Source organism: Mus caroli, chromosome 5 (assembly GCF_900094665.2).
Source record: "Mus caroli chromosome 5, CAROLI_EIJ_v1.1, whole genome shotgun sequence".
Taxonomy (NCBI): Eukaryota; Metazoa; Chordata; class Mammalia; order Rodentia; family Muridae; genus Mus; species Mus caroli.
This window is the reverse complement of record NC_034574.1, coordinates 65,301,289-65,328,988: the sequence shown is the minus strand read 5'-3', so window position 1 is coordinate 65,328,988 and position 27,700 is coordinate 65,301,289. Positions and strand designations below refer to the sequence as shown.

The window sequence follows — 27,700 nt, the reverse complement described above, 5'->3', positions numbered from 1 at the left end:
GCCGGAAGAGGCCTGTGGTCCTACTCAGGCCGGTTTAAAGCGACTTTTAAAAAAAGCTCTTATAAGTAACTCTTCATATTCCATCAGAGCCTCTCAGTTTTGTAGCTGGACATAGAATGGGCTCATCTATGGACTCAGCCTCTAGTGCCTACTTAACACACCCACTCCTTACAGTGTTGCTGGCTGAACCAGGGGCCCTGGGCATGCTGGAAAATACCGGATTCTGTGCTGTCCCATTCAGTCTTGTATCCATTGTCCATCTATGTCTACTTTCTTTGCTGCCTTTTCTGTGTCTGGTGCACATGAGATAGATCCTATACTTTCTCTTTCTCCCTTACCTGTATGACCTTTTGAAGTGGTTTGGGGTTGTCAGTAAGAAAGGAAGAGAAGGATGAGGCTCCTCCTTGGAGGATGAGGCTCCTCCTTGGGTGCTGTACTCTCCTGTTTTCAATGTCAGTGTCAATTTAGCAGAAAAGCCAAACTCATGTGAAACTGAAAGGAACAAAGGCACAAAAGCACACACATCGTCTGGCTTCTCCAAGACCCGATCGGATTCAAAGGATCAGTTTTGAGTCTTTTGAACACCATTATAAGGCAGGAACTGAGCAATTCTACCCCTAGTTATCTTGAATGGCTAAGAAGCTAGTGACCTTGCAGGCACACATCTGTAGTCTAGAGACTCAGTATGCAGGAAGCTAAGGCAGAAGGATCATGAATTCAAGACTAGATGAAACTACCGAGTTTCAGGTCCAGCCTGGGCTGCAAATCAAGACCATCTGTCAGACCTTGATCTCCCTCTCTCTCTTTCTCTCTCTCTTTCTGTCTGTCTGTCTGTCTGTCTCTGACTGTCTCTCTGTCTCTCTCTATCTCTGTCTCTCTCTGTCTCTCCCCTCTGTCTCTGTCTCTGCCTCTGTCTGTCTGTCTCTGTCTGTCTGTCTCTCTTTGTCTGTCTCTGTCTCTGTCTGTCTGTCTGTCTGTCTGTCTCTCTCTCTCTCTCTCTCTCACACACACACACACAAACAGAATAGAGTTTACTCAGATTGAAACCAAGGACTATGACAAGAAAGCATCTCTGACACTGGCCACAGGGAGAAGGATGGAGGGCACATCAGCTTGGACCACTTGTCTGAGTCAGTCACGGACAGGTGGGTCTTTGCCTGTAAAAGAAACATATAAAACAGGGTGAAATTGCCGTGTATCTTGGTAGGCAGAATGGTACCCGGTGCCCTAAAGATGTATCTTTGCTAATCCCGGGATCTGTTAGTTACCTTGGTCCTAGGGATGCCGAGCTGGAGGTAGACAGAGAAATGGTATTCTCCTGGGTTACCTAGGCTGCCTCTGGATAATGACAGGATTCTGAGGAGTATAGAGGAAGACACAAGAGTCACTGAAAGAAGTGAGGCCAGATCCAGGTCAAAGACCTGCGTGTTGTCAGCTTCACCGGGGACAAAAGGAGACAAGTGAGAAGGAACGAGAGCTGCCTGTCGGGACACGCCCTACCCCGCACCCAGAGAGACCCTGGTCTTACTTCTGATTTTCCAAATTGTTAGAGACACATTCTGTTGCCATCACCTAACTTGTGATAGATTTGGCAGCAGTAGGAATTTATACAGGCCTTTGAAGGTTTGCAGTAACAGCCAGGGCTCTGGGGTCTTACTGCTTGGATACCCTGTGTATCCTATTAGCCCTTTATGGGGAAGGTTAGTCACTTTTCAGTGCCTCCGTTTCTTCTTTGATAAATGAGATTTTCAAGTCAGAGCTGTCTGTATTCTGGAAATTAAAAAAAATAAAAAATTAAGGTAAAGCCTTTAAGATATACTCTGTACCTAGAAAGTTCTAGATAAGCATTAGATTATTTAAAAAATCATGAATGGGAGTCCCGAGAGATGGCTCAGCTCTTGGAGCACGGACTGCTCCTGCAAAGGGCCTGAGTTTGGTTCCTAGCCCCTATGTCAGCTCGCTCTCAAGGGCCTGTAACTTCAGCTCCAGGGGATATGTACGACATTCTCTTCTGGACCAGAGGGAATTGTGCTCACATGTACTGCGTCCCTTCTCACATATACATGTAATTAAAAAATAATGAAACAGAAAACAATTCCTGCATGCCTCCATGTGCGTGAAAGGCTTTGTGTGACAAAGGATGTCCCTCCACTCCGAATGCTCTTGTGCCTCTGTGGTTTCCTGACTTTCCTTCTCTGGCCTCTATTGACCTAGTAGTTATTGTCCTGGTTAGGGTTAGTGAAGCACCGTGGCCAGTTTGGGGGTGGAAGCTTTATTTGACTTCCACATCAGTCTTCATCATCAGGAAAGGAATTCAAGCAGGACAGGAACCTGGAGGCAGGAGCTGTCACAGAGACTGTGGAGGGATGCAGCTTACTGGCTTACTTATCAAGGTCTGCTCAGCCGGCTTTCTTTTAGAACCAAGGATTATCAGCCCAGGGATGCCACCAGCCACAATGGGCTGGGCTGTCCCATCTTGATCACCAGTTGAGAGAATGCCTTACAGCTGGATCTCATGGAGGCATTTCCTCAAGGGAGGCTCCTTTCTCTGTGATAACTCCAGCTTGTGTCAAGTTGACATAAAACTTGCCAACACAGTTATCTAGGGCTTTCAACCAATTAGGTTCATGCCTTGTCCCCATTTCTTAGATGTCACGTTTTCTTACTTTCTTGTACTAATTTTCTAATGTCATTTAAAAAATAAATACAAAGAGAAATATACAGTGGACCCACACACACACACTGGTATCTGTAAGTGACTGGTTTGGGGCCCTGCCCTTATAGCTAAGTCCTCCGATGCTCATGGCTGAAATAAAGAGACTGTAATATTTTCATGTACCCTATGTACAGTCTTACCATGTGCTTTAAATCATTTCTAGGCTATGTGTAAGAGCTAGCACAGTATAAATGTTACATAAATCATTGTTCTAACAGATCGTTCAATGAGAAATGATAAGAAATTACATGTGCTGTGTATGCCTGTGTGTGTATGTGTGTGTATCTATCTGCCTGTATGTCTGACTGAGTCTCCCATACTGAGGCAGTGATTACAGACCTACCTGCTTTTTTTTTCTATTGCTAGGCAAATTCAAAGACATGAAACCCATGAACACAGCCAACCATATGTATAACCTGTTGCTGGTTCCCAAGACAGTTTTTGCTATGTTCAAGGCTATGTCATTTGCAAAGTCCTTAGAAACCATGGTTGATAACTGAAGGCAGAGTCCTCAGAAATCACCTTTTAATTGAGGACCTTGGGCTTCTTTGAAATGAGTAGAATCGAACGTGAGAAATTTCAGCTGGGAAATGTTTTAGACAGGAGACCTCCCAGGAGTCCTCTGAATCAAGCCAAGTTTTACAAGGCATTTGGCCTCCTGTTCTGCCTGCTTGTAAATGGTTTAGGCTTGTCAAATTTTCCTATTGGAGTATAGTTGCTGGGAGAAATTGGCAGTTTCCTTTAAAGTTCTCAGAGTAAAGCAGTCTTGAACTTATGTAGCACGAATTCCAGGACTTTCCTATGACTGTAAAGAGTTTTATTTCTATCTGGAAAACATGGTGAGAATGTATAACAGGGTTCAGTAATGAGATGACCTGTTAATGAGAGGCCCTGCTGAAAATGCCATTTCTAGTCCACAAAATCACATTATACATGAGTTACAATGGATATGTGTGTATATATATATATGTGTGTGTGTATATGTGTATATATATATGTGTGTGTGTGTGTGTATGTGTATGTATGCCTGTGTGTGTGTATGGATATATATACATACATATATATATATATATATATATATATATATATATCCACTTGAAACAAAATTAGCTGAAAAAAAAACCATGGTTCCTGAAGTGATTTCTTATTATCAGAAACATCAACTCTGAAATACAAGCACAAAAAAAATAAATTAGCATTCCACAGTCATGGGGTCTCCATAACTCAGATTTCTGCTTTGTTATATAAAATGCAAAGTGACCCTTCAAAGAAGTGCAATTTTGTTTAAAATAAACCCTGAAACTACAATGCAATTATTTTTGAATTCCATCACACTCTGGGGTACCTTCTGGGCGTGTCCTCTGTGGCTTACGATGTGCTCGTCCTCTGGTGGTTCATGAGCTATGAGGGGCTCTAACTAACCTTTGACATCTTGTTGAAACCTAAATCTGGAAAGTATATGCATCAGAGGTCCTGAATTCCATTCCATTGGGCTGTGCTAGCGGTATGGGAAAATCAACTACTCTAACAAAAATTAATTAGCCAGTCATTCTGTGGGTTTCTTCCATGGCCTTGTCAAACTCATTTTTGACAGTTAGGAAATGTGTCCTGATCTCTTTATCTCTGAGAACTATTTTTGGTGTACTTTGGCCAGAATAGAGCCCCGAGTTTGGCCATGGTATTTTCTATTTGCTCTAACAGGCTCTGAGTTGGATGCCAAGTTTATTTAGCTCATGAGGTGCATCCAGCTCTCACCCCATAGCTACAGCCCCTGAAGTTACAGCCAGGAACAGTACAGATGAAAGTCACTGCCCTCGGTGGTGTGATCTATGGAGACATAACTCATAAAGGAGACATATTTTACTTTTCTATAGTTAAAGTTTTACTTTTTATAGCTAAATGATAAATTTAAAAGGTAAACAGATGATCAACAGGAGTGAAACATGCGACATGAAAGGCCCTGATAGATCAGTAAGGGAAAGTACACAGAAAATGTGCAGAAGACATGTTCACATAGGCATGAGTTGAGCGGGTGCCCCTCTCACGTCAGAACTGCCCAGAGCAGAGTTTTGGGATTTCAGACACACTCACAGCTACAAATCCAGCTGTAACCACCCTCTGGAAAAGCCATATCCCTGTGGGACCTCACCGTTTCCACATCCTTTCTGTCATGATGAGAGTCTCAGCCAACTTCTTCCCTGGGTGACCCCTTCAGGAGACTGACGGTCTGGTTCCTGTCTTGTAAGATGTCCTAGAAACTGTATCATTCCTTTCGGAAAGTGGGCAAAGTACCCCTTCTAAACAAAGTGATTCCCATTGTTGTCCCCATTACCCACAAACCACCTGACCTTGACTAATGCCCTTGTCCTAAACGTGTCAGGACTAAGAGCTTTACTTGGGATGGGCAGTGTTTTCAGAGATTACTTACAAAATGGCAGCATCAGCACCGAGAGAGGCAGCCTCAGACTGTTGAGCATCTATCCTCCTTTCAGAGATCAAGTCAATGATCTCCTCTAGGCCCAGTGGCCATTCTCATGGCCGGCGACTTTTAATCCCATGTGTCTCTCTTAAAACCTTTGCCTCTCCTAAACCTTCCCCCTCTGTTCCCTCTGCTTGTCTTATTCCTCATTAGATCAGTACATACTGTCCACAGCCGACTGGACCAGATATAATTTCTCTTTACTGCTACAAAAGAACATATGAGTTCTGTGAAGATGTGGTAAGAGCAGACTTCTCCTTCCCCTATGTGCTTGCATGCTGAGTACTTAGCCTCCCAATATCTGTGAATTGGCAACGGTGACTACTAAATGCAAGTTCTCTGCTGCCCTGTCACAGCCTTGCAACAGCAGAAGCACCAAGGAAACTGGGAAGAAGAATGCAGGCCCCTCCCTCTTCCTCCCATATGTAAATGAGTTCACAGGACTATTGATTTGATAGCACCAATCCATTTTCCCCTGTTTATAAGCCAAGAAATCAGTAGTAAATCTTCCATAGATGCTGTCGTGATGGTTCAACTTTTCAGAGACCCCCATCTTTCCAACTGTTGTAGCTTGGCTATTTCAAAGGACTCAGTTGCCCTCACCTTCCTCATCCTGGTAGGTAGTGATGTATCCATGAGTTTGAGGATGAGAGTTCTGCTTGCTTACAGGTTAATCGGTTAAGCCTCCAACATGCCTGGCTCTTTTCAGAAGAGAATCACACATTTCTGGTCTTCATTATCAGAGCATGCTGAACTTTGCCCAGTTCAGTAGCAGGCACCATTGCTACCATTAGAGATCACAATATTCAAAGACAAACTTAGATAAGTACAGTTCAGCTAAAAAAGGAAGGATGAGGAAGAGAAGAAGAAGAAGAAGAAGAAGAAGAAGAAGAAGAAGAAGAAGAAGAAGAAGAAGAAGAAGGAGGAGGAGGAGGAGGAGGAGGAGGAGGAGGAGGAGGAGGAGAAGAAAGAAGAAGAGAGAGAAAGAAAGAAAGAGAGAAAGAAAGAGAGAGAGAGAAAGAAGAAAAGAGGAAAAACCTCAAAAGTGTGAAGTAGTTTTCTAAAGGCAATACAGAAATTAAATTAAATTAAAATATTTAACTTTAATTTAAATCCACAACTATGTTTTTTTTCTCTAATATCACTGTTTTGATATACCAAAAGCATTGTAAGTAGTTCATTTTTGGTCTGGATATTAGATGAGTTTTTGGAACTATTTCTTTTAATCAGCTTTTTATCCTTTTGGATATGGGAGTGTTCAGGAGTGAAGTTCTTGACTGTTTGAGAAGTAGCTTGCCTGGGAACAGTCAAACTACTAGAAATAGCCAGGTTTTCCCAACTGTGCCTTCACTCAGTCACTACTATATGCTGTCACTACAGCTCCTGCGTGGAATGAGGTGTGTGTGTGTGTGTGTGTGTGTGTGTGTGTGTGTGTGTGTGTGTAGTTACAGGAATGAGGATAGCAGAAGACCCCAGGCTGAACTCTGACACAGAGCTGCAGAAATTGGCTTGCAGCCACTGGCTGTCACATCTGGAAGGTGAATGAGGTCCCAGCGCCCTGACCATTTGAAGGGCGAGACCACTCTGGAATAGTCCACATCACAGCAACACCAGGAAGTGACAGGAAAGAAGTGTAATCGAATGTTCACAGGATCCATAGTGAATCCACAGACATGCCATCTGTCTTTGAAAGATAGTTTTCTAAGTTCTTTTCACAAAAGTGGTATAAATGCTATTACTGTGTATTGGGCAACATAATACTATAGAATCACAAGCAATTCATTTTAGTGTCAGTACATAAAAAGAAGTAAAAGGGAATAATTATTTAAAATTCAGTTTAAAGGGAATGGTAATTAAAATTTCAGCTTGGTTATGGTGAAAATGAAATCTAGTCTCTTGATGCATAAAATGAAATCTGACTGATTTCTATGACCCACCCATTCAAATGCTATCAGGTATCAGCCCAGTCTGCCTTGTATTGCTATGACAAAATTCCAAAGACTGGCTCCTTTCAAGAAGTTTATTTTGGCTTTTCGTTCCAGAAGCTTGGAAGTCCAAAAACATGCTCTTGGTGAGGGTCATGTTCTTCAGCTCACATGGAAAGTAGGCAGCAGGCATATGGGGAAGAAGGAGAGAAGGGTGCCTCTTTGTACAACAGCTGTACTGGTTAGGTTCTCAGGCTGCTCCCATCCACACTCATGAGGTAGGCATGTTCTTCCCACATCATGCATGCTTCCTCTATCCAACATATTTCTCTGAATTCATTGGGTTTGTTCAGAACTGTGCTCTGTTTGTCTGGACTTGGCCAAAGGTAGTCACTGAAGGTGGCCTTATGTTTGGAGGAAAAAAAAAATCTCAAAACTGTGTCAATGGTCTGGAATTTTTTGTTTTTATATTTTAGGAGTTAAGTATTTATTTTCTAAAGCAAATTCAGAAGGTGATTGGATAAAGGTTTTTACATCTCTCAAAAACTCTAAATAAGTGATTATCTTTGAACTTGTAAATACCTGCCCGGCTTATTGAGTGGATAGACTATAAACAGACAATCTTGAATTGCTCTGTTTTGCCAAAAGTTTAAGTTACTGCAGTTCTTTGCAGGGAAAAAAAAAAGCCAACAATCATTGCACACCTTCTGTTCGCTGACGAGTTCTGAAGACACGTTGTTCAGAGCCCTGTTTGAGGATTAAAGTTTGAGGTGTATACTAGAGCGACATTTTTATTATATAATCCTGGTTTTGAAGATTCCTTGATCTTTTCTGCCCTCCCTCTTTTTCTTCTGCCCCTCATTCCGTTCTCTTTGTTCTTTCTTCTCTTAAGTACTGAGTTGAACAGAGATTCTTTGTGAGACGCATCCTCGTACTTCTGCCTGGCTTCTATTTCAGTTGTCTCTGGTCATCCAGCTTCACTTTCAGATTTCCACTCTATGTTTTCTTTATCTTCTCCTCTATCTAATCATATTGAAAGCTCTACTAGACGAGACTGCGTCTGTTTTACGCCAGGAGGTTTCTAGAGATACTGAGTGGTCGGCGGTGGCTGCTTTTGGAATTCCACTTACATTCTCTTTCCCAGTTACACATGCAGATTTTGATACCTCGAGGCCACTTTTAGATAACTTTGTGATGACTAACTTCTCTACAGAATGATAGGCCTTCCATCATGCTGTCAGACAGGCAATACCTATGCTTTAGGTCTTAGTTTCAGGAATGAAAGCTGAGGGCCATATGGTAAAAGTCCCCATAGACCCAAAGCATAGCTCTATTCAGAGTGGGGGCGTTGGGTAGAGGCGGGGTTGTTTAAGTCCAAGAGTAACTCGGGCGTGAAGACATTTAATTTGGGGAGCTGTTTTGGATTTCCTTTGAACAATTGTTTAACTGAGATGGTTTCTTACTAAATAGAAGATGTATAAAAAGCGCCAAGGGGTATTAAATTAAAGAGCCGTGGCTTGTTTTCCTCTAGTGTGTGCAATGTGGGGATACCATGGAACATAAAGGAAGCCACCGTGACGCCTCTCATTTTAGAATATCAGGAGCATCTAAATGAATCTATAAAAGATCACCAGTCATTGTGTTACCTTTGGACAATGAAGTTTCCTAATTGGGAATTTTTGCTCTTTTAAGAAGAATAAAAGCTAAACCGCGCAACTATGCGCGCAACCATTTACTGAGCACTAAAACGATGAGTTCTCACCTCTGCATCCTTCGGAAGGGAAGATGCATCTGAGAGGTGAGAAAGAGATGTGGAGAGCACGTGGGGTCACTCAGCATGGATGGTGTGGAGAGAAATGTTCTCAGTGGCCCTAGGGGTCCAGGGAGTCAGAAGCACGTGGTAGATGCTCCCTGTGCTTCGGCATGTTCCACCTTTGCTTGGGGGACGCAGGGCGGGGCGGGGAGAGGCGGAGAAGCAGGATCTCAGGAGGGGATGGCTGTGTGGGATACCTAGAAACAGGCCACTGGAGACTATTGCTAGAAACACAGTTGGGGATTTGCCTGACACAGTCTTGAGAGCTCAGCAAACACAAGCCCATCAACAATTCTTAGAGGGACTGAAAACTCCGGGTCTTTCTTTAGTTCCTTATGTACCGGGTGAGCCCCGCAGATCCTCACACCACGGCCCTGTCCTGTGTTGCAGGAGAGGCCTTATAGACTGTGTCTGGATATTTCTCATCATCATTTGGATTGAAACATGAAGCAATGTGATTTTGATGAAGAAATCGACATGGGTTTCCTTATTTAAATTGTTACTTTGATATGTATGTAGTTTAGGGGGCATGTTAATGCAGCTGTAGAGGAGATCAGAGATCTGTTTTCTTGTTCTACCATGAGGGTTCCATGGAGCAAACTCATTTGTCAGGCTTGGCAGCAGTGCCTTTCCCTCCCAAGCCTTCTTGTTGGCCTTGATATGGCATTTCTTATATCCGTGTGTGTGCCAGGGTTAAACCCACGCCCGCTGCATCCTCGCGTCATTCTGAGCCCTTCACAGTTCCAGGGATCCATCAGTATCCTTCTTGCTCCTGGGAGAGAGGAAGTGATAAGAAAAGTAAGAGGAAAGGTCTGATCCTTTCCCAAATCCTCTTCCACATCAATTACTAATGTCTTTTTAAGTTCAAGTATAATGAATACTAATTATAATTAAAAAATGAGGGTCTATAACAGAAATTGCAACTATTAATAACCAAGAAAATTAACTGTGTTCTACTAAAGTTTGAATTGAACACTTATAATCTTTTTAAAACTTTTTATTTTTTATTAAAGATATTTTTTGTTTACATTTCAAATGTTATCCCCTTTCCTGGTTTCCCGCTCGAAAACCGAAAACCCTCTATCCCATCCTCTCCTCCCCTGCTCACCAACCCACCCACCCATTCCCTCTTGGGCACTTCTAATCTTAAAGGAGGAGTTTAAAGTGCTGTTTTGGCAACAAAAGCTCTTCTAGGAGAAGATTTATCCTTTCCTGTGTAAGCAGACAGTTCTGACACTCAGTGTGCTCTGTGACATGGGCCCAGGGTCCCTTTCCTGCATATCATAGACATTTTCAGAAATACAGCACTCTAACCCAAAGAATAGGTAATGTGGGTAGAAGTGTGGGGATGGAGAAGTGGGCCCACCATCACAGGCCAGACTCGGAAAGATTCTTTCCTTGTCCTGTTATTAGAGCAAATTGTACCGAGAACAGGCCTTGTCTGCAGGTTTGACTAATATCCCACTGGCACATAGAGGCATTTTAGTATTTTGTCCATTTATTCATCCATCAGTGAAAAGAACATCATAAGATATTCATTACCCTCGAATATGGAGGGCTGAGGAACTAGAACCTTTGTCATTTAGCTTGACTCTCTCAGCACCCCATGTTCCCAGGCTTTATTTATTACTTTATAAATAATCTGATTTCTTCCTATCACGTGGCAGTTTCATCCTAGACTCAGGACACGGCGGTAAGAGAACTGGCCAGCTGCCTTCCCTTAAGAAAGTCACGTGGTAGGAAGGAGCCAGAGTCAATGAACAAACATGCAGAACAACTTTGAGGTGTAAATTGTGTGAGTTGTAACAAACCATGGTCTCTGTCGCTGTCTGGGTTCGCTTGACTTTCTGCTGACTGTCCCCTGATGCGTCTGGGCATCAGCACTCTTGGAAGCCATAGGCACAGAGCACTGTGTTAAAAGATGCCTTGTTTGAGCCTTGGCTACACATAAACCCAAGTGCATCCAGGCACAGGAGGTGAGATCAAGAACTCCCAGTCAGCATGGAATCTATACTGAGACCCAGTCTCAAACCACCACCACCCCTGCCCCCAGAGAACAAAAATTTTAATACAAAAATAAAAAAAAAAGAGATGTTCAAAATGAAAATAAGAAGCTGTCTCTTGTGAGACTATGCTGGGGCCTAGCAAACACAGAAGTGGATACTCACAGTCAGCTAGTGGATGGATCACAGGGCCCCCAATGGAAGAGCTAGAGAAAGTACCCAAGAAGCTAAAGGGATCTGCAATCCTATAGGTGGAACAACAATATGAACTTACCAGTACCCCCCGGAGCTTGTGTCTCTAGCTGCATATGTATTAGAAGATGGCCTAGTCGGCCATCAGTGGAAAGAGAGGCCCATTGGTCGTGCAAACTTTATCTGCCTCAGTACAAGGGAACGCCAGGGCCAAGAAGTGGGAGTGGGTAGGTATGGGAGTGGGTGGGGGAGGGTATGGGGGGCTTTGGGGATAGCATTGGAAATGTAAATGAAATAAATACCCAATAAAAAAAGGATTTCTTAGCTTAGTACATAGTTCTACCTGAGGAATCCTCATTTTTGTGGTGGATTAGAGGGATAGAAAGATGCAGTCTACTTGGTTAGATTATATATGTATATGTTCTTTGTCTCTCTCTTTATCTTGGTGAATGGTCATTTAGTTGGCCCATGGGCAATACTTGGTGTCTTTTCTGCTTCTCCTACAGAACACAATAATTCAAATGCACTAAAATACATAATTTTAAACATTGTTTTTGTGCTCATTTACTATAACATTTAATTGCTTTCTTCTGCAGCAAAGTTGTCCTTTCTTTCTTAGTTGCTCACCACCTGCCCCCTCTCCCACAGGCACACCCCAGTCTGGGTTTAGCCCCAGTAATTTATTGAAATTCTCATAAGGTCTCTAACTGGCCTCTGCATTGCTGATCCGGGGCTAATCTCTATCCAAAAGACAGGCACCACTCAGCTGTGCAGCATCTCTCTTCTCTGGCAGTGTCCTCTCAGAGAGTCTCACTCTCTCCATACTCAGGGCCTCCTGCCTCCAACCTCTACCCATAACTTTTTAACATTTAATGAATGAAAGACTCAGGTATTATGACTTATCCTCTATAGAAGTTAGGGCACAGCCCAAGTTTGGTAATTAGATTAGACCCTTGGACTTTCTCTTCCCTGATTGTTCATCCCAAAGCTGAGGTCTGTCTTTTACTCGTAAAGATACAGCACTTTACGTAACCTCTGGAAGGAAAAAGCCAGGGAGATTTGCACCAAGGGTTTCAAGCTGGGTATTGAATGCATTCCTTACAGGTTCTCTTACTCTGCTCAGCCCCAATTGGAATGTGCTGTTGCAGGTTAGCTTTCTCTCTAGAGGTGGAATTGAAGCTAAGCTTTGGGCTGTGAGCAAGCTCAAAAGAAGGGTTGATGGGGCTTCCTCACAATCAGTAGCTGGTTAGGAATTTCCAAGACTCTAGAAGTTGATCACTGGAGCAAGAGCGCATTTGCCAATATAAATGCTGCTCTGATAGGATGGAGAGATGGCTCAGTGGTTAGGAGTGCTTGACTGCTCTTCCAGAGGTCCCGAGTTCAACTCCCAGCAACCGAATGGGGGCTCATCAGTGTTTCCCTGAAACACAGAGAGAAGCAAGGAAGGCTGGAAGCAGTTGAAGTTGCCAATGAGTTTCGGTTTGCAAAGTGCTATTTCAGAAACTCATCAGAGACTAGAATATTGAGAAAGGCCAACTGTCCTCATGAGTACACAGTCTCCCAAGGCCTTGGCAGTCTGAAGCCCAGGTGGTTTACGATCAACCCCACCCTACCTGGATGTGGAAAGTTGCATCTCATGGGACATGACTGAACACTGCTGTTCCCGAAGAAGTGTGCATTGTCTCAAGAGTAAAGAGAATTCAGAGATGGTGTTGAGACACCTTCAATCAGATGATGACCAGTTGCATGCATAAAGGGGTGGGTGGCTTTGTTTTCTTACTGAGTTAGCCATAGGGACTATGCTAGGGAGGTTCTCTGTAAATCTCATCTCAAATAATTAATGACTACTCTTCTATTGATCAGCTATTGATTTTAATTTAAGTTCAGCACATTCCTTATAGAATTGCAGACAAAGCGGTATGCAGTGTCAAGATGGTACAGCATGCCTTTCAGGATCTCTCTTTATCATCTGAGTGATAATTCAAAGGCGGTGAAAAGACAATTGGTAGAAGACAGTGAAATTTACGGCAAAACCTCTGCAGAAACTTGCTAAGTGCTCTCTTAGGATGTCTTCCAAAAAGCCAGTGTTGATGTGGAATGTCACTTCATCTGGATCCGATTCACCTGGAGAACAGACATCTGTCTTTTGTTTACAGGGAGAAAGAAAGACAGTTTGAACTTTGGCTCAGACCCAGTACCCTGGAATCAGACTCAGCTAACAGCATTAAGGTTGCTAGCAGAACAGCAGAATGGGTGGGGTGTGGAGGACTGGGCTGCAGTCTGTACCTCAGGATCCTAGGCTGACTTGTTTAAACCTCTTACCAGCATTATAGCTTTGGGCCACTGCTGTCTTAACTTCTTGGTGCTCTGGTTCGTCTATCTGTAAATTACCATTTCCTCCAAGGATGTCGGAACAAGAATGTCTGCCTTGAATATTAGGAATTCAAAGTTGATGTTTATACCTTTTCTTTTTTGAAATTGAAAAGCTTATGCAAGGAAATGGCAAATTCTACATACATGATTCAAACAGGAAAGATTCTTTCTACTCTAATTTTTTAAAAGTGATACTGATGACAAGACTTTGAACTTTCTCGGTTTCTCTTTTTCTCTGTGTGTTCATTGCACACAATGCTGTATTCCATAAGGGCATGCTTATGCAGGTATACAATGTACTTGGTGCCTAGTCCTTGCGGCTTCCTCCTTCCACCTTCTCCACCCTCCCCATCCCCTTTCTCACCGTTGCTTTCTAGACAAATCTGCCTTTACTTTAATATCAGATATGCATACATTACTTTACGTATTAATATAAATTGTATAAACAACAAATGAGAGAAAATGGGCACTATTTGTCTTCTTGAAACTTTGAAAGCACACACTTTCAAAGCAAGAAGAAAAACACTGTTTGCAATGACTTAAAACTTTCTTAGACCGGCCCGCCCCCTTCAAATGTTACGCCACCAAGAAGTCACCTTCCACTGAATCAGCCACGACAAGAGAGGTCAGTAACGCGCCAGCACCAGCAGGCTAGGGTTTAAATTTGACCTAGATTTGAGATGGCCACATCCAGCAATGGCTTCACTAATGTCATGTTTACGTGAGGTTTTGAGATACGGAAGTCAGGAACTAGTTCATGCCGGGCTTTCAGCTCCGTTTCCTGAGGACTCACCAGAGCCATGGATGCAGTGCTCCCTGAGGCAGCCACGGAAAGGCACACATGGACTTTTGCCCTCCATGGTTTGTACAGTAGGCCACCAGTCTCACAGTAGGATCGACACCCCTTGACATAGATCAGCTGGTAAAGCCCTAGGGCATGGCTTCATTTTACATCTGCTTTGCTGTGTGCCCATTAGGAGTCTGTTCTTGTAGTTATATTTAGTACATACATTCACGCATGTGTTCAGTTCTCCTTCACTGCACACCTCAGACTTATTGAGTACTTTGGCAGCTGAGATTCACTATGTAATTAATTAGATTGATTCTGAAACGATAAGATGCAATGAAAACTATATTTTTATTATTGATATTGTGAGATTATCTGATCACCTAGGACTTTGTTTCCAGCAAATCAAGACACTGATTTTCATGAGTGCTTTGGGGGAAAAGATCCTGGATCTAGCAATACTTATTTCCTTTTGGCTTTGTGATAATGTGTGGCCCTGTTGGAGATTTGTGCGACTTTTCCCATCAAATATGAATCTAGAACCTTCTAAGTGCCAGCCATGGAACATCTGGGAATGGTGACAGATGGGATTCCCTACCTGCAGTTCTTGCTTTGTTCTACTCTTCATTTCCATTTTTACATCAAAGAGTTATCCAGTTCTCAGTTCCCATTATTAAGGGTACAAGGGTCACATGATCAAGGAATGTGTACTTCAGGAGACCGTAATCGGGCAACCATCCCTGTGACTGGGATGCACACTAGCTTTGACGATTTTATTTTCTCCTATTCTAAAACTGTACCATCCCTTCCAAAAAAATTAGCATTTTTCTCTGACTAGAGAAATACACTTGATCACTATATTTGTAAAATTCAGAATGAAACAAAATAAAAATTGTCCTGAGCCTTTCTAGTAGGTATAACTACAGTAGTTGGCCTTGATGGATGACAAGTTATAATACGCTATTTAACACCAGCCAGTGCCTTTTTCAGTTGAAGTATCTTGAACTTGTCCGCAGGATGTTGAGTTATTTTCTGTGGTGTACATTTTCAGTGACACTAACAGTATTCTCTACTGTGGAGTTACCAAATTGATTTAGGCAGTCCCTGTGTTTTATGTAATTGCTACCTTATGGTTTCCTCATCATAAGCAAGGGTGGTATGAATAGCCTTAAAGTAAAACTTTTCTGTATTAATATTAATTTCCTTCGCACCAAGTCCAAGAAACCAGATTTTTGAGTCAAAGGTTCTATAGTTTAAAAAAATACCTGGTGCACATAAGCACACATAGAACTTTATTTGTATGTGCTTCGTTGAGGTTTCCTTTTTATTAGTGACCTTTCTGACTTTCTAATCTGAAATTTGTTACATATTGTAATTTTCAAGTAGTCAAATAGTTGTTGAAATTTAAGGAAGAAGAAAAAAGGGAATATCATGATAATAGCAAAAAGCAGTCAAATGTAACTGTTCATTGTCAGTGACAAAAGTAATAGAAAATATCATTAGTTAATAAGTAAGGTGTCACCTTTCCGATGCCCAAACACTGCCTTACACTTTAACCTTTTGTTAAGGCAAGCAAATATATTTCAAGTGCAGGGCACGGGGTCTCTGCTCCCGTATTCCAGAGCTCATCTGTTGTCTGACTGTTTTTATGAGAACTCTCTCTGGGCAGCACACAGTGGCATTTAGAGAGGGAACTCCTTGTTCAGTCAGTAGTACTCCACTTTCACGTTGTTTGCAATCGCTTAGAACAACATCTTCCGATTGAGTATTTTCTCCACATACACTGTGCACTTGTTAGGGCTGAGTGCTCTATTGTTTCTGAACACACAAACCCTTGTGCGGAGCCTGCTGGTAAAGTGTAACCTGGCTGTCTCCAGCCAGCACTGTTTGGGTTCCTCCTAGATAATTCTACCGTAAGCATTCCAGAGTCCAGTGGGGAAATGGTGACAAATGACAGCGAGGGGTTCTGGAAGGAAATCTGTCAAATCTCAAAGGAACTTTTTATTATTTTTAATTTTTTTCTCTCCCTCTCCTAAGTTTAAAAGAATAAAGAAACATGTTCTGACCCCTTCCCCTTTCTTTTCCAGCGCTCTGTGGAGGGGGCGAGAGCTTCCTGTGTACCAGCGGGCTCTGCGTCCCCAAGAAGCTGCAGTGTAACGGCTACAATGACTGTGATGACTGGAGCGACGAGGCGCATTGCAGTAGGTGACAGGCCCTGTGGGGCTTAGCTGGGTGGGAAGGGATTCTACTGAGGAGCCTAGACACCTATGCCACTGCACTGTCTGATACTGACAGCCAGCCTGGCCATTAGTAGACGGCCATTGGTTTGCATTCTGGGTGAAGTCAATAGGTTTATCTCCCCCAGAGTCACCATGTTGGGCTTGCACCCTGCTCCGGAGCTGAGACGCTGTGCTCCAGTTGCTTTACCAATGTATGATTGATCACAGTCAGCATGGGTAGAGCTGGGTTTCCTTCCTGGGAGACTCACCCAGCCTTGGTGAGAGATTGAGACTGCTGCCTTAGTGGAGAGACTTTTGTTTACCAGGCACCAACTCTTTTCCCTGTGGGGAGGGTTAGGATGCTCGTTTGCTGGAATTTGGGGCAGGTAGCATATCATAGTATCAGAGTGCTGTTCATCAAAGTGTGGTTTCATATTACCAACTATTTTTAAAAAATGGCTGAGTGAAAAAGAATGGTTAGGAAAAGCTTTGTGTCAACTTCTTAGAGAGTTTCAACACATGCTGATATATTAAAGGTTTGAGAAAAGCTGCAGTTTAAATCAAGTGTACAATGCTACATATCTTCAGCCTTTTTCTCCTGTGAACTCTCACCCTTATTTATTTGTACATTTATTTATTCTGTCTATTACATAGTAGGTAGTAGGAATTAAGTTATGCTACATATATTTTGAAAACCATTATTTTTAGTAAGGATTTTATTTTATTTTACAATATAGTATTTTCTCTTCAGGAAAGCCTATGCATGCAAATTTACAGGTAAAACATCGTTTTAGCCTATGTGGTTACATTAAGGACTGTCACTGTGACATTAGCCGAAAATACTATTCAAAATGACCACCGGAGGGGATTCTGAAAGGTTCAACTGGATATGTCCATCTGATGGGGATGCAGTAAAATCTCTTGTTATCTCCTGCTGTGGCCAGTACTGGGGCATTATTCAGTGTCAACAGTGCCTTTAATCCTATGCAGCTGGCTCTGGCTCTGTCATTTTGTTCTCTGGTGCTGAGCATTGATTGTAAACGCTGTTAGTGCTTCGAGCTACAGTCTTTAAGATACAATCTGAAGGAGTTCAATTTTCCTAGTTACCAACTGAATGAGAAGTTATTGCTATTCTGGAAGGTGCATAACGATATCTTAGCTGGCATTATATTCATACCTTAACATGACATGATCTGGCGCATTGAGAAAATACATCCCTTTAGCAACTGTCTCTATGAAGCCCCATAGTGAAACATATAAAACTTGGCATGCTATTGTTTCTGACCATCAGAGGCCATCTCCTGAGCCTGAACGTTTGATGTGTGCAGCATTTCAACATGAGCTTCTAGCGACTGGCCTCTACTCTCCTGTTCTTACTATCCCTGCCGTGAGAACCATGTGTGTCTGAAGGAGGGCTTGTGTGCAAATCAGTGTTACCATAGCCCCAAGGTACTATGGAGAGAAGCTTGGCTGAACATTCCTAGGGGAAACAGAAGAAAATACTCAGCTCCTATATCCTAGCAGGTCGAGACCACGCTGGCCAGAAAAGGCAGGAAGCTAAACCTTCCTCTTGGTTTTTAAACACTGGACTTGTTTTCTTTTAAAAAGCAAGTTAGGTGGTTTGTGGAGTCTCTTGCATTGTTCGAGATTCAATGGAAGCTGGGGAAAGGACTTACCTGTGGTAGATTGTCCGTCAGCTACGTCAGAAGTGTTTACCTTCAGGATTTGATTGAACTGTCAACTCTGGAGGAACTGCGCAACCCTTACTTTTGTTCAAAGGCAGCAAAGGCTTGGGGCAATGAAGACGTTTTCCAGGGATCAAATTGATGGATTTGCCGTCACTTGTGAAAGGTTCCAAATTTAACACGTTTTCTGTCGTATGTGCTGCTTCTGAGTTGGCCTTATCCACGCAAGTTCAGACTTGGTGAATTAGGTGACAAGAGAATGTTTGTCCTGGTTGCTCTAGCATGCCCTGGGTGAAAACTGACCATCACGGTGTCACTGTGAGTACCCCTGGCTGTTCTTCTCTACTAACTAATTTGGTCTTATATGTCAGCTATTCTTTTGGATTTATTAAATAAAATTATTCCCAACCTCTTGGAGCCATCTTAGTTTCACAACAGAAAGGTTTTTGTAAAAATGAGGAAATTTTGGATATTTGTTTTTCATTCTGCTCTTCAAGGTAGGCTGTGCATATAACCAGGGCTTTCCTCAGCATCTTCTGACTGCTTAGCATCCCCAGGAGGCAACCCCTCTACCTGATGTGATACTCATATCCTTGGCCTGGAGATGAGTTTAGGTAGAAGTGCTTCTGATTCATAGACCCTGGACCAGAAGGTAGCTCATCTCTTTTGATGCTAATGTACTTTTGACTGGGTAACCATCTCCAAGAACAGTTAAAGCCGGGGCTGCTAATACTGCCACACAATGGGTGTTTATAGGTAGATATTGCTAAAAGCCCCAAAGCACTGAGGAGACGGCTTAGCAGTAGAGAGCACTCACTGTCCTTGGAGAGGACCCAGATTTCATTCCCATCATGCACATGGCTTACAACCACCCATCACTTCAGTTCCAGGGGATTTCATGCCCTTTTCTAAATTTTCCAAGGCACCAAACATGCATGTGGTACACAGACATACATGTAAACAAACCACTCATATCCATAAAATAAGAGGAACAAATCTAAAAACAAAAACAAATCCCAAAGAAAATAATTCACATACTTTGGTTCAAAAAGTTCTTCCATCCAAAACCTAATCAGGCCTGATTCTGCCAGCTTCCAAGATCAGATGAGCGGGGCTCCTTCACCATGTGGGACTTTATACTTTCTGACACATGAAATCAATCAACCAAATACTTTTGGAAGCCATTTGCTCTGAACTTTGGGTGAAATGGGTGAACTTGTTTTTGTTTTTGTCGTTTGTTTGTTTGTTTGTGATGACTGTGGTTACCTAATTGTAAGGAGTGCCACACAATGTGACTATCAGTCTTATATGTGCTAAACTCAGGTTGTCCAGTTTCCTATATTGCTATCCTTACCATTCCTGATTCTATAAACTTGAATACAACTCTACCTCTCTTTGCCTCCATTTCCTCATGAGCCAAGTGGAAACAAGACTGTCTCTAGAGTTGAGTTGTTGGATATAAAACCTATAGAATTGGCTTCTTGGATATAAAACCTACAGAACTGACTTGTTGGATATAAGACCTATAGAAATGACTTGTTGGATATAAAATCTATAGAATTGGCTTGTTGGATATAAAACCTATAGAATTGGCTTGTTGGATATAAAACCTATATAGGCATGGCGCAACTCCCCAAGAACAGTGAGGTTTATGTCTATGATGGTGCTTGTCACTAAAGTTACCTTAGTCTCTGCCACCTCCATTGTGTCGTTCATGACTGAGACAAATCCCCTGAGAAACGGTTTAAAAGTAGGAAGGATTTTGTTTCTATATGGAGAGTTGGGTGTGTGTGTGTTGTACTTTGTTTGGGTATTGGTTTCTTTGTCTCAGAGGTGGTGGCATAAGATTGGCTGCTGGTGTCTTTCTTGGCCCGAGGTGAGGCAGAATAGCAAGCAGGAGGAGCTCAGTGGAGCCCAGTGGCTCCCCTCATGGTGGTCAAGGAGATAATGAAATGAGCGCCCTCCACCACCATGCCTTCCTAGAAATCTTTTCCCCTAAAATAAGGATGCATGTAAATACTAGAAATGCTCCCTCTGGTTAACAAAAGTGTCTCATTTGACAAGTAACCAAAGAGCTTCAAATGCTTGCAAAAATTCCTGTAGTATAGAGACTCTGGGGAAATGCTGACTCAGCCAAATGATTGCAGAGTCTCACATTCCATCTATCTGTGAACCCAGTAGTAGATATGTTTTGTAGAAACCCAGTGAGTAGATGCATTATATTTTGATTGCTTTCAGTGTAGATTTTTTTAGTCTAATCAGGGGTGTAACACACAAACACAGAAAACATTAAACCTTCTTTTTCCTTTTTTTATTAGTTATCTTGCCTCTGACATTTTCTTTCATGTATAAAATTCAGTCTAATTATTCTCATCTTCTGTCCCTGTCAATCCCCCGACACACAAGTCCTCCTTTCACGTGATTGACTCTTCGCTTTGTTTTGTGATGTCACTGAGTTGAAGTGGTGGCATCTGTGTAACCGTGGGTTTAGCACTATCCATCAGAGTTTGGCTAGGTCACCATTGGGAACACAACTGTAGACAATGACTTCCACTCTTCCAGAACCTTCCAGTTGCCAGTCTCTTTTGTCAGAGAACCCGATGATCCCCTTCCTCATTCGTGACCGAATGTTGACAGGCCCAGTGCAGGCAGTTGATGTGATTTCAAGGCTACAGTTGCTGCACCAGGCCTAGAAGGGAGCATTTATAGTCATTCCCAGTTACCATTAAACCTTAATGACTAAATAAGGTACTAAATATGACATTTCCAATATGTTATTTGAAAAGAATAATACAAGAAGTGTCCTAAAAATCAAACAAGATGATGTAAATGCAGTGACATAAATTCTGAACTTAGAGTCATTTTGAACATAGTTATGGAGAGAGGCTAGTGAGAAAAGAAGGATTTAGGCTGGCCTATAGCCTGTGTTTATGTGCTAGGGTAGTGGCTCTCAAACCTGTAGGTGACATTTTGCAATACCTGGAGATACTGTCACTGCTACAGTTGAGAGCATGATGGGAAAGCTACCAGCGTCTAATGGTTTTCAATCAAGGTCGCTGCTAAACAGCCATTGCCGTGCAACCGTGAATTACTCCATCTGAAGGGTCAGAAGGTTGGCAGGAGAGGACCCTCCTCCAGATGTAGTCAGCAGGAGAAGAAAGTCCAGGCATTCACCAAAGCCAGCCTCTGCTTACAGATCTGTTAAGGGCCGAGGCAGTGCCCGTGGTAAGTCTTTTAACCTCTCTAGTCATCTCACAGTGAGAAGATTGTGTGAAGTAACCTTTACTCTCCAAAATCCCATGACTAAAAACTAAGTGTTCCTGCTTGGTTCTTGAATTAAGGCAAATCGGCTCGTGTTTACGGAGTTGGGCACTGGGCAAACCAAAGGCAGTCCTTGCTAAAAAGGCTTTCTGTTTCTTAGCGTTCAGCTTTAATTTAATGATAATTTTGAGGGACAAAGGCTTATAGTGTATTTATCAGATGCCAACCTGAAGTAAATATTTACACGAAAGAACTTCAGAAGCAACATTTTTCCATCAAGTTCTCTGTTAATAATAATAATTATTATTGTAAAAAAAAAAAAAAACAAGCTGGAGGTACAAAAACACCCAACTTAAGTCCAGGCAAAAATTATGCTTGAACTAAGCAAGAAAATAGCACCAAGCACCTTTGAAAATTATAATTTCTTGGCCCCAAATTATGATGACTGCATCTCCTTTCAGCACAAATAAACATTTACTCAAATAAAAGGAGCCACTGTGATTTTTGCTGTTTGCTGTGGGTTCCTGGCTGCCTGGTTTGGGTTTTGAGTGTTTACTGATCCCCAGGGCAGTACGGAAGTAACAGGCCAGTTTTCTAAGTGCAGCTAATTTGGTATCTAAGTGCTGAAAAGGACCTTCTTCTCACCAGGAGGTCCTGACTATGGAAGCTGAACTTGCAACTATGTGAATCTTAATTTTCTAATTTTTTTTTTTAGCCTATGTTTTCTCCATTTCTGAAGTAGTTTAGCCAACAGAAAGCTAATCTTAAAGGTATATCTGGTGAGGTGCTTCAGTATCGATTACCAAAGATCCAGAACGGGTTTCAAAGAGGACACAGAAACTATTGGAAATTTTCGGTGTGCTCTTAGGTCAATCAGATTCTAAAAGGAGTATTTGATTCCCTAATGTTCCTACCATCAGAAAAACAAAAACACACTGCTAGAAAAGAGTTCTATTCATGATTTCCAATATTCCCCTCTTCTCTCTTGGGGATGCATGGATTCATACACTTGATTGTTAAATTGAAAAGCCTATTTCCCTGGCTAGTGCGTGTTCTTCCAAATTAATTCAAGACTTCCTAAGAACAATTGATTAAAACAAAAGAAAAATGAAAAGGCCCTTTAAATGTTTTCAAAGAACTATGCACATATCAGGGCCCACTCCCTAACGTGCCCTGTGGATGTCAAAGGCAAGGTCGTAACTCCCTGGGCTCATCTGTCGTGCACCTCACTCAGCAGTGCAGTGTATTGTGGATAGAGGATGCCTTCTGTTGCACAGGACTGTTCCTAGAAGATTGGTGCCTCTTCCTAGTCCTTGTGTTTTCCTTTATTATTCCGTCCTTGTTTGAAAATTATTCAGGCTGGGAGAAATGGAGATATGCAATGTGCTTTTTTTTTTTTTCTTGAAATTGCTGCAGAGGATCTTCAGGGCCCACATTATTCTTTAAATGAAGTGATTCTAAAAGGTAAGGTGTTTCCTCAGAAGAAAAGTTTCTTGAAATAGATGCGTAAGAACTCTCTAACCAATCAACTGCAAAGACCTCTCATTTTTAATCGACATAGGAATGGCATATACTTATTGAATATGTGTGCTAACTCAATAATGAATGTATTATGGAATGATCAATGTTTCTATCTGATACCACTTCACAATGCTTATTCTTTAGTCTCCTTTATGGTTATCATAGTCTATAGTTCCCTCTTGGACTTTATAACACTGGAACTTGGAGAGAGGTTGGAAATCAGGTGGCAAAGACTTTGGAGAGTAATTATTGTTGTTGCGCTTAGCTTGTGTTCCCCACACCCTACATGAGGTGCAGGATTCTAGAGACCAGAGGACTTGGGGCCTGCACACTGAATCGCTAGTCTTCATCGACGCCCATTTCTCTCCACTTTTATTTGCTTTTGTTCCTTTACTTGGAGCATACTAATTTTACCGTTCTATCTGTTATATCCACTCCTCTGAGATCCTTGGTCATCAATCTCGGCCCTTCTCAACAACCTGAAGAAACCTAATTTCCTTCTTTTATTTTTAACTTTAAATGGGAGAAAACAACCTTCCCATAATAACCTATTTTTACACTTAATTTAGATTTAGTAAGAAAAAAGGATAATACATGTCTGAAACCCAGTTATTAAACATGGGACGAAATGTTTCACAGAGGTTGAGGTATGATGTATACACTGTAAATTTCACCCACTAGAATCTCGTGAATTTACATATCTGTACAAACATCCTCACAAGTCAGGCATCAAGTTCTCCAGTCTGTTCCAATCTTCCCTCCCACCCATCTTCTGTTGATCCCCACTCTTAACCCTGCAGACGCTGGAAACCTCTGCTCTGAAATCTGTCTTTATAAATGTTCTGTCTTCTGGGAATTCCATAGATGGGTCATATAGCATGAATACGTTGATTCTGTTTTCTTTCACTAAGCATAACATTATGAGGCTAATCAACGTAGTCACATACATCAGGCTTTTGGTCTCTAATCTCGGGATAGTGTTTCATTGTAATCATGTACTCTATTTTGTTGCCTGTTCATCTGTTGGTGAACATTTGGATTTCTGCCAGTTCTGGGCTGTGATGAATAAGGCTTCTGTGAGTGTTCACATACAAATCTTTGAATGAATCACACTTAAATGCTCTTGGACAAAATCTTAAAAATAGAAAACATGAATTAGTTGTATGAAAGGTTGCAGTTTGTTCATGAGAAGGTACCCAACTCTTTCAATAATAGAGTCCTTTTACATCGCCAACAATGTATGTGAGTTTCTATTTTACAAAACCTTTACAATTACTTGGATTTCCGTTTTGCTTTCCTGGTTGTAGGCATTAGATGTATAAGAGAATCCTTTGGTGGTCCCAATTTGCCCTTCTTTGACACCTAGGAATGTTGTTTAATGTATTTAGTCACTTGTTTAAATGCAAAAGCCTTTTGATTCAAGTCTTCTACCTTCAATTGAGTTGTTAGATTACACTGTTATGGTGTGTGTGTGTGTGTGTGTGTGTGTGTGTGTGTGTGTGTATTCATGCTGGATGTGAAACCTAAGTATGTTGTTACAGCTACTTTTCTACAATTTCACTTGTCTTTCCATTTTTGTCAATGACACTTTGGAACAGCTTATACTTTTGATGTCTTATCTAAGCATTATTTGCCTACCCCAAGTCACAAAGACTTTCCCCTTATGCTTTCTTTTAGAAGTTTTATAATATTTACTCATTCATTTATGTGCGTGATTTATTCTGAGTTACTGTTTACATATGGTTTGAGCTGGTGGTCAGAGTTCATACTTTCTACATTGATATCTGACATTCCAGTGCTAGGTTTGACCCAAGTGCCCTTTCCTCTTTGAATTGGCTTGGGATCTTTCACATTTCATTTTTGTTAAACTGTCCTCCAAAACATTGCTTATTATTATTTTATTCCAGTTTCAGACTCCAATTTAGAGACTTGTAGAGTTGGATGCCAGAACTACTGTAAGAGGTCTAGGCTACCCAAGGGTAAATCTTGTGTTCCTAATAATATTGATAATCTGTCAACAAAAGAATCAGCTTTCATCTCAAAGTAGCACAAGAGATGGTTTGTTCTGTAGCCAAACATCCAGAAACACAGATTCAGCTTTACTGAAGTACTATGGTCCAAAATGGCAGCAGTTGAATGAAGTTTTATAGTAACAAAAGAATAAAAAATTTAAGTCAAGAGACTTCAAATACATCAGTGGAACCATCAGACAGGTGGGTTACAGAAAAATGGGGAAATTTCAGCTATAGGTCTTAGGTGATAACTGACAGCATTTGGTTGGTGGAAACTCATAGTCTATTTGAACATTCCAGAAGATTTACCTTTGGTCACCAAGATGCTACGTCACATGAAGAAGAGGGTAATAAATATCAAGTAATGGTGATGACGATGGTCTAAGATAGTCTGGCTCTGAGCTTTCAACATTCAACTTCCCTACATCATTGAAGTCCAATCAGCCAGTCTTTCTAGTCACAGTTTTGTTTCAGAAGTTCTCGCTCACAAAATTCTTTCCATCCATGCATTTTATTTCCACATTAAATAGAAGCTTCCTAAGTTTTTCATGTCACCGGGTCTCATTTTACCACCATGAGCTTGGGAACGTGCTTGCTTTCTTGAGGATGGTGGCATAGAACACCCACTGACAGAGGCAATGGTATTTGTGTGGAAAGAAATGTCAACCTACAATGCAGATAGATGGCTATGGCGCCACTACATTTACACCCGCCTAGACTTTCCCTGTAAAGGAGATGTCTATAAAGAAGAGCTACATACCTTCCACCAGAGCCAGCCATTTCAGGTAAACATAGACGGCATTACTTACTATGGTGTCCCAAGAAGGTCTTTTTCCTCATCTTTGATTGTCAAAGATCTTTCAGGCAACATAAAGTAAAAGTCAGATGAAGACTTTTAGAGAGAGACAAGAGTACTTGACCTGGGACTCAGTGGGCTTGGTCCAGGTTCTCAGTGACTCTGCCAGCTGGTGAGCTTCTCTAAGTCCTTACCTATGACAGTAGGCAAGGGTCAGGTCAGCATCAGGGTTTCCCTTCCGGCCTAGCCTTTGTTCAATTAGATACTCCTGTGTATTTACTCTGCTCTGATGACACATCTGTAGCTTCCTGTTTTTTGTTGTTTTGTTTTGTTTTGTTTTTTTGCAGACTGCAGCAAGGATCTGTTTCACTGTGGCACAGGCAAGTGCCTCCATTACAGCCTCGTGTGTGATGGGTATGATGACTGTGGGGACCTGAGTGACGAGCAAAACTGTGGTAAGTAGCTTTGATTCCTTAAAGCATTTCATGAAAACCCACAAAGTTATTTATGACCAAGAACAAATATCTGTCTGTTTCCTAAATAGCTAGAAGGTTCAGTTGCAAAATTAAGCAAAACAAAACAAAATAAAACAACAACAACAAACCTCCTCCTGTTTTAGAAAGAAGAGCGTGTCCAAACACTGCTCTCAGTTGCACCTTATGGACCAGTATCTTACGTCTGGCCTAAAAGTCACACTAAGGGCATATTAAGAAAGTGGAGTGGAAAGATAATATGGTTGCTAATGTGCCAGTGTTTTTCTGTGTTATGATGTTTGTCTTCTGGCTACAGCTGTCTCTTATTTGGATTTTGAGCTCCTGAACAAAACTGTGCTCAGAGATAAATTACAAAGTAAGGGATGTGACCAAAGTCTCGCACCCCTCAGAGCAGCTGACTTCCAGGCACTGTAGTGACTCCATGCACAGTATGCTCACCAAGGATTGGGATGGCAGATTGGTTTTATGTACAGATGCTGATTTCTTGTCTTCCCAAGCAGAAACCTTCCTTTAAAGGAGCATATTCAATTCTGTGTCATGTCTTTTGAACTTAAACTAGAAAAAAAAAATAACTTACCGATTGATCTTTATAGCTGTGTGATCAACTTTCTATTTTTATGCAATATACTATTGACAGTAGGACCTCTGCAGCATGTACCAAAGAGCAAGCTTGATTGTAGACAAATGCTGCACAGTGGTCAGCATTAGACACTCTCTAAAGGGATGCTAGAAAGAATCGCAGTGTGAGGCAAAGGAAGTCTGGGAGTAGAGATGGTCAGAAGATAACCCCAAGCTGGGAAATTCAGTAGTTTCTACAAGTATTGTCTGCCTTTCCCTCACCAAATCCATAAAATATTGAAAACTCTAGGTGTACAAACCACTCACTAGTGATTCGATATGTGTGGGACTGCATTTGGGACAAAGGATGTGAGACAACTGGAATCTTGTTCATCACAGAATCTAGTGTGAAGAACCCTCACAGTCCATCAATTCCACACTCCTCCATTTCCTGGTGAAGGAAGGAAAAAGGCAGGTCAGGAGAGTGCCACAGTAGGACCAATTTAGAATCTGGCCATGCTCATGGGTAGTGTCCATGTATCAAAAAGAATTGTTAATACCAAAGGCCCCTGAAAATAAGCCAATATCACAAAGTCTATGCTTTCAAGATACCTTCATTAAATAGCACAATTATAGTGTTTGTTTGGACCATTGCTGCCCTGTTCCTTGTCTTTGGTGGACCAAATTCGGGTAGGTCTTCCGGTTCCTGCCCAAGCTCCTCTCTTGTGGTTACTTCTTTTCTTCACACCATGCCTTCCATATTCTCTACTTTATTTCTCTAAAATATGCTTTACAGTTCATTGTTGTTCAGGAGAGTATGACAAAGGCCACGTTCATGGATACACATGAAACTTTCTCATTTTTTC

The 27,700-nt window shown here is 41.7% G+C and overlaps 1 protein-coding gene across 3 annotated transcripts in view; it reads left to right on the top strand.

The window, feature by feature from the left end:
• Corin (corin, serine peptidase) overlaps positions 1-27,700 on the top strand; it is a 201,519-nt gene that overhangs the window by 116,414 nt on the left and 57,405 nt on the right. For all 3 annotated transcript variants that reach the window (XM_029477597.1, XM_021163653.2, XM_029477598.1), the window contains 2 exons: positions 16,376-16,489; positions 26,130-26,237. In XM_029477597.1, coding sequence (XP_029333457.1) covers positions 16,376-16,489; positions 26,130-26,237 — 222 coding nt within the window. The remainder of the gene's footprint in view (positions 1-16,375; positions 16,490-26,129; positions 26,238-27,700) is intronic.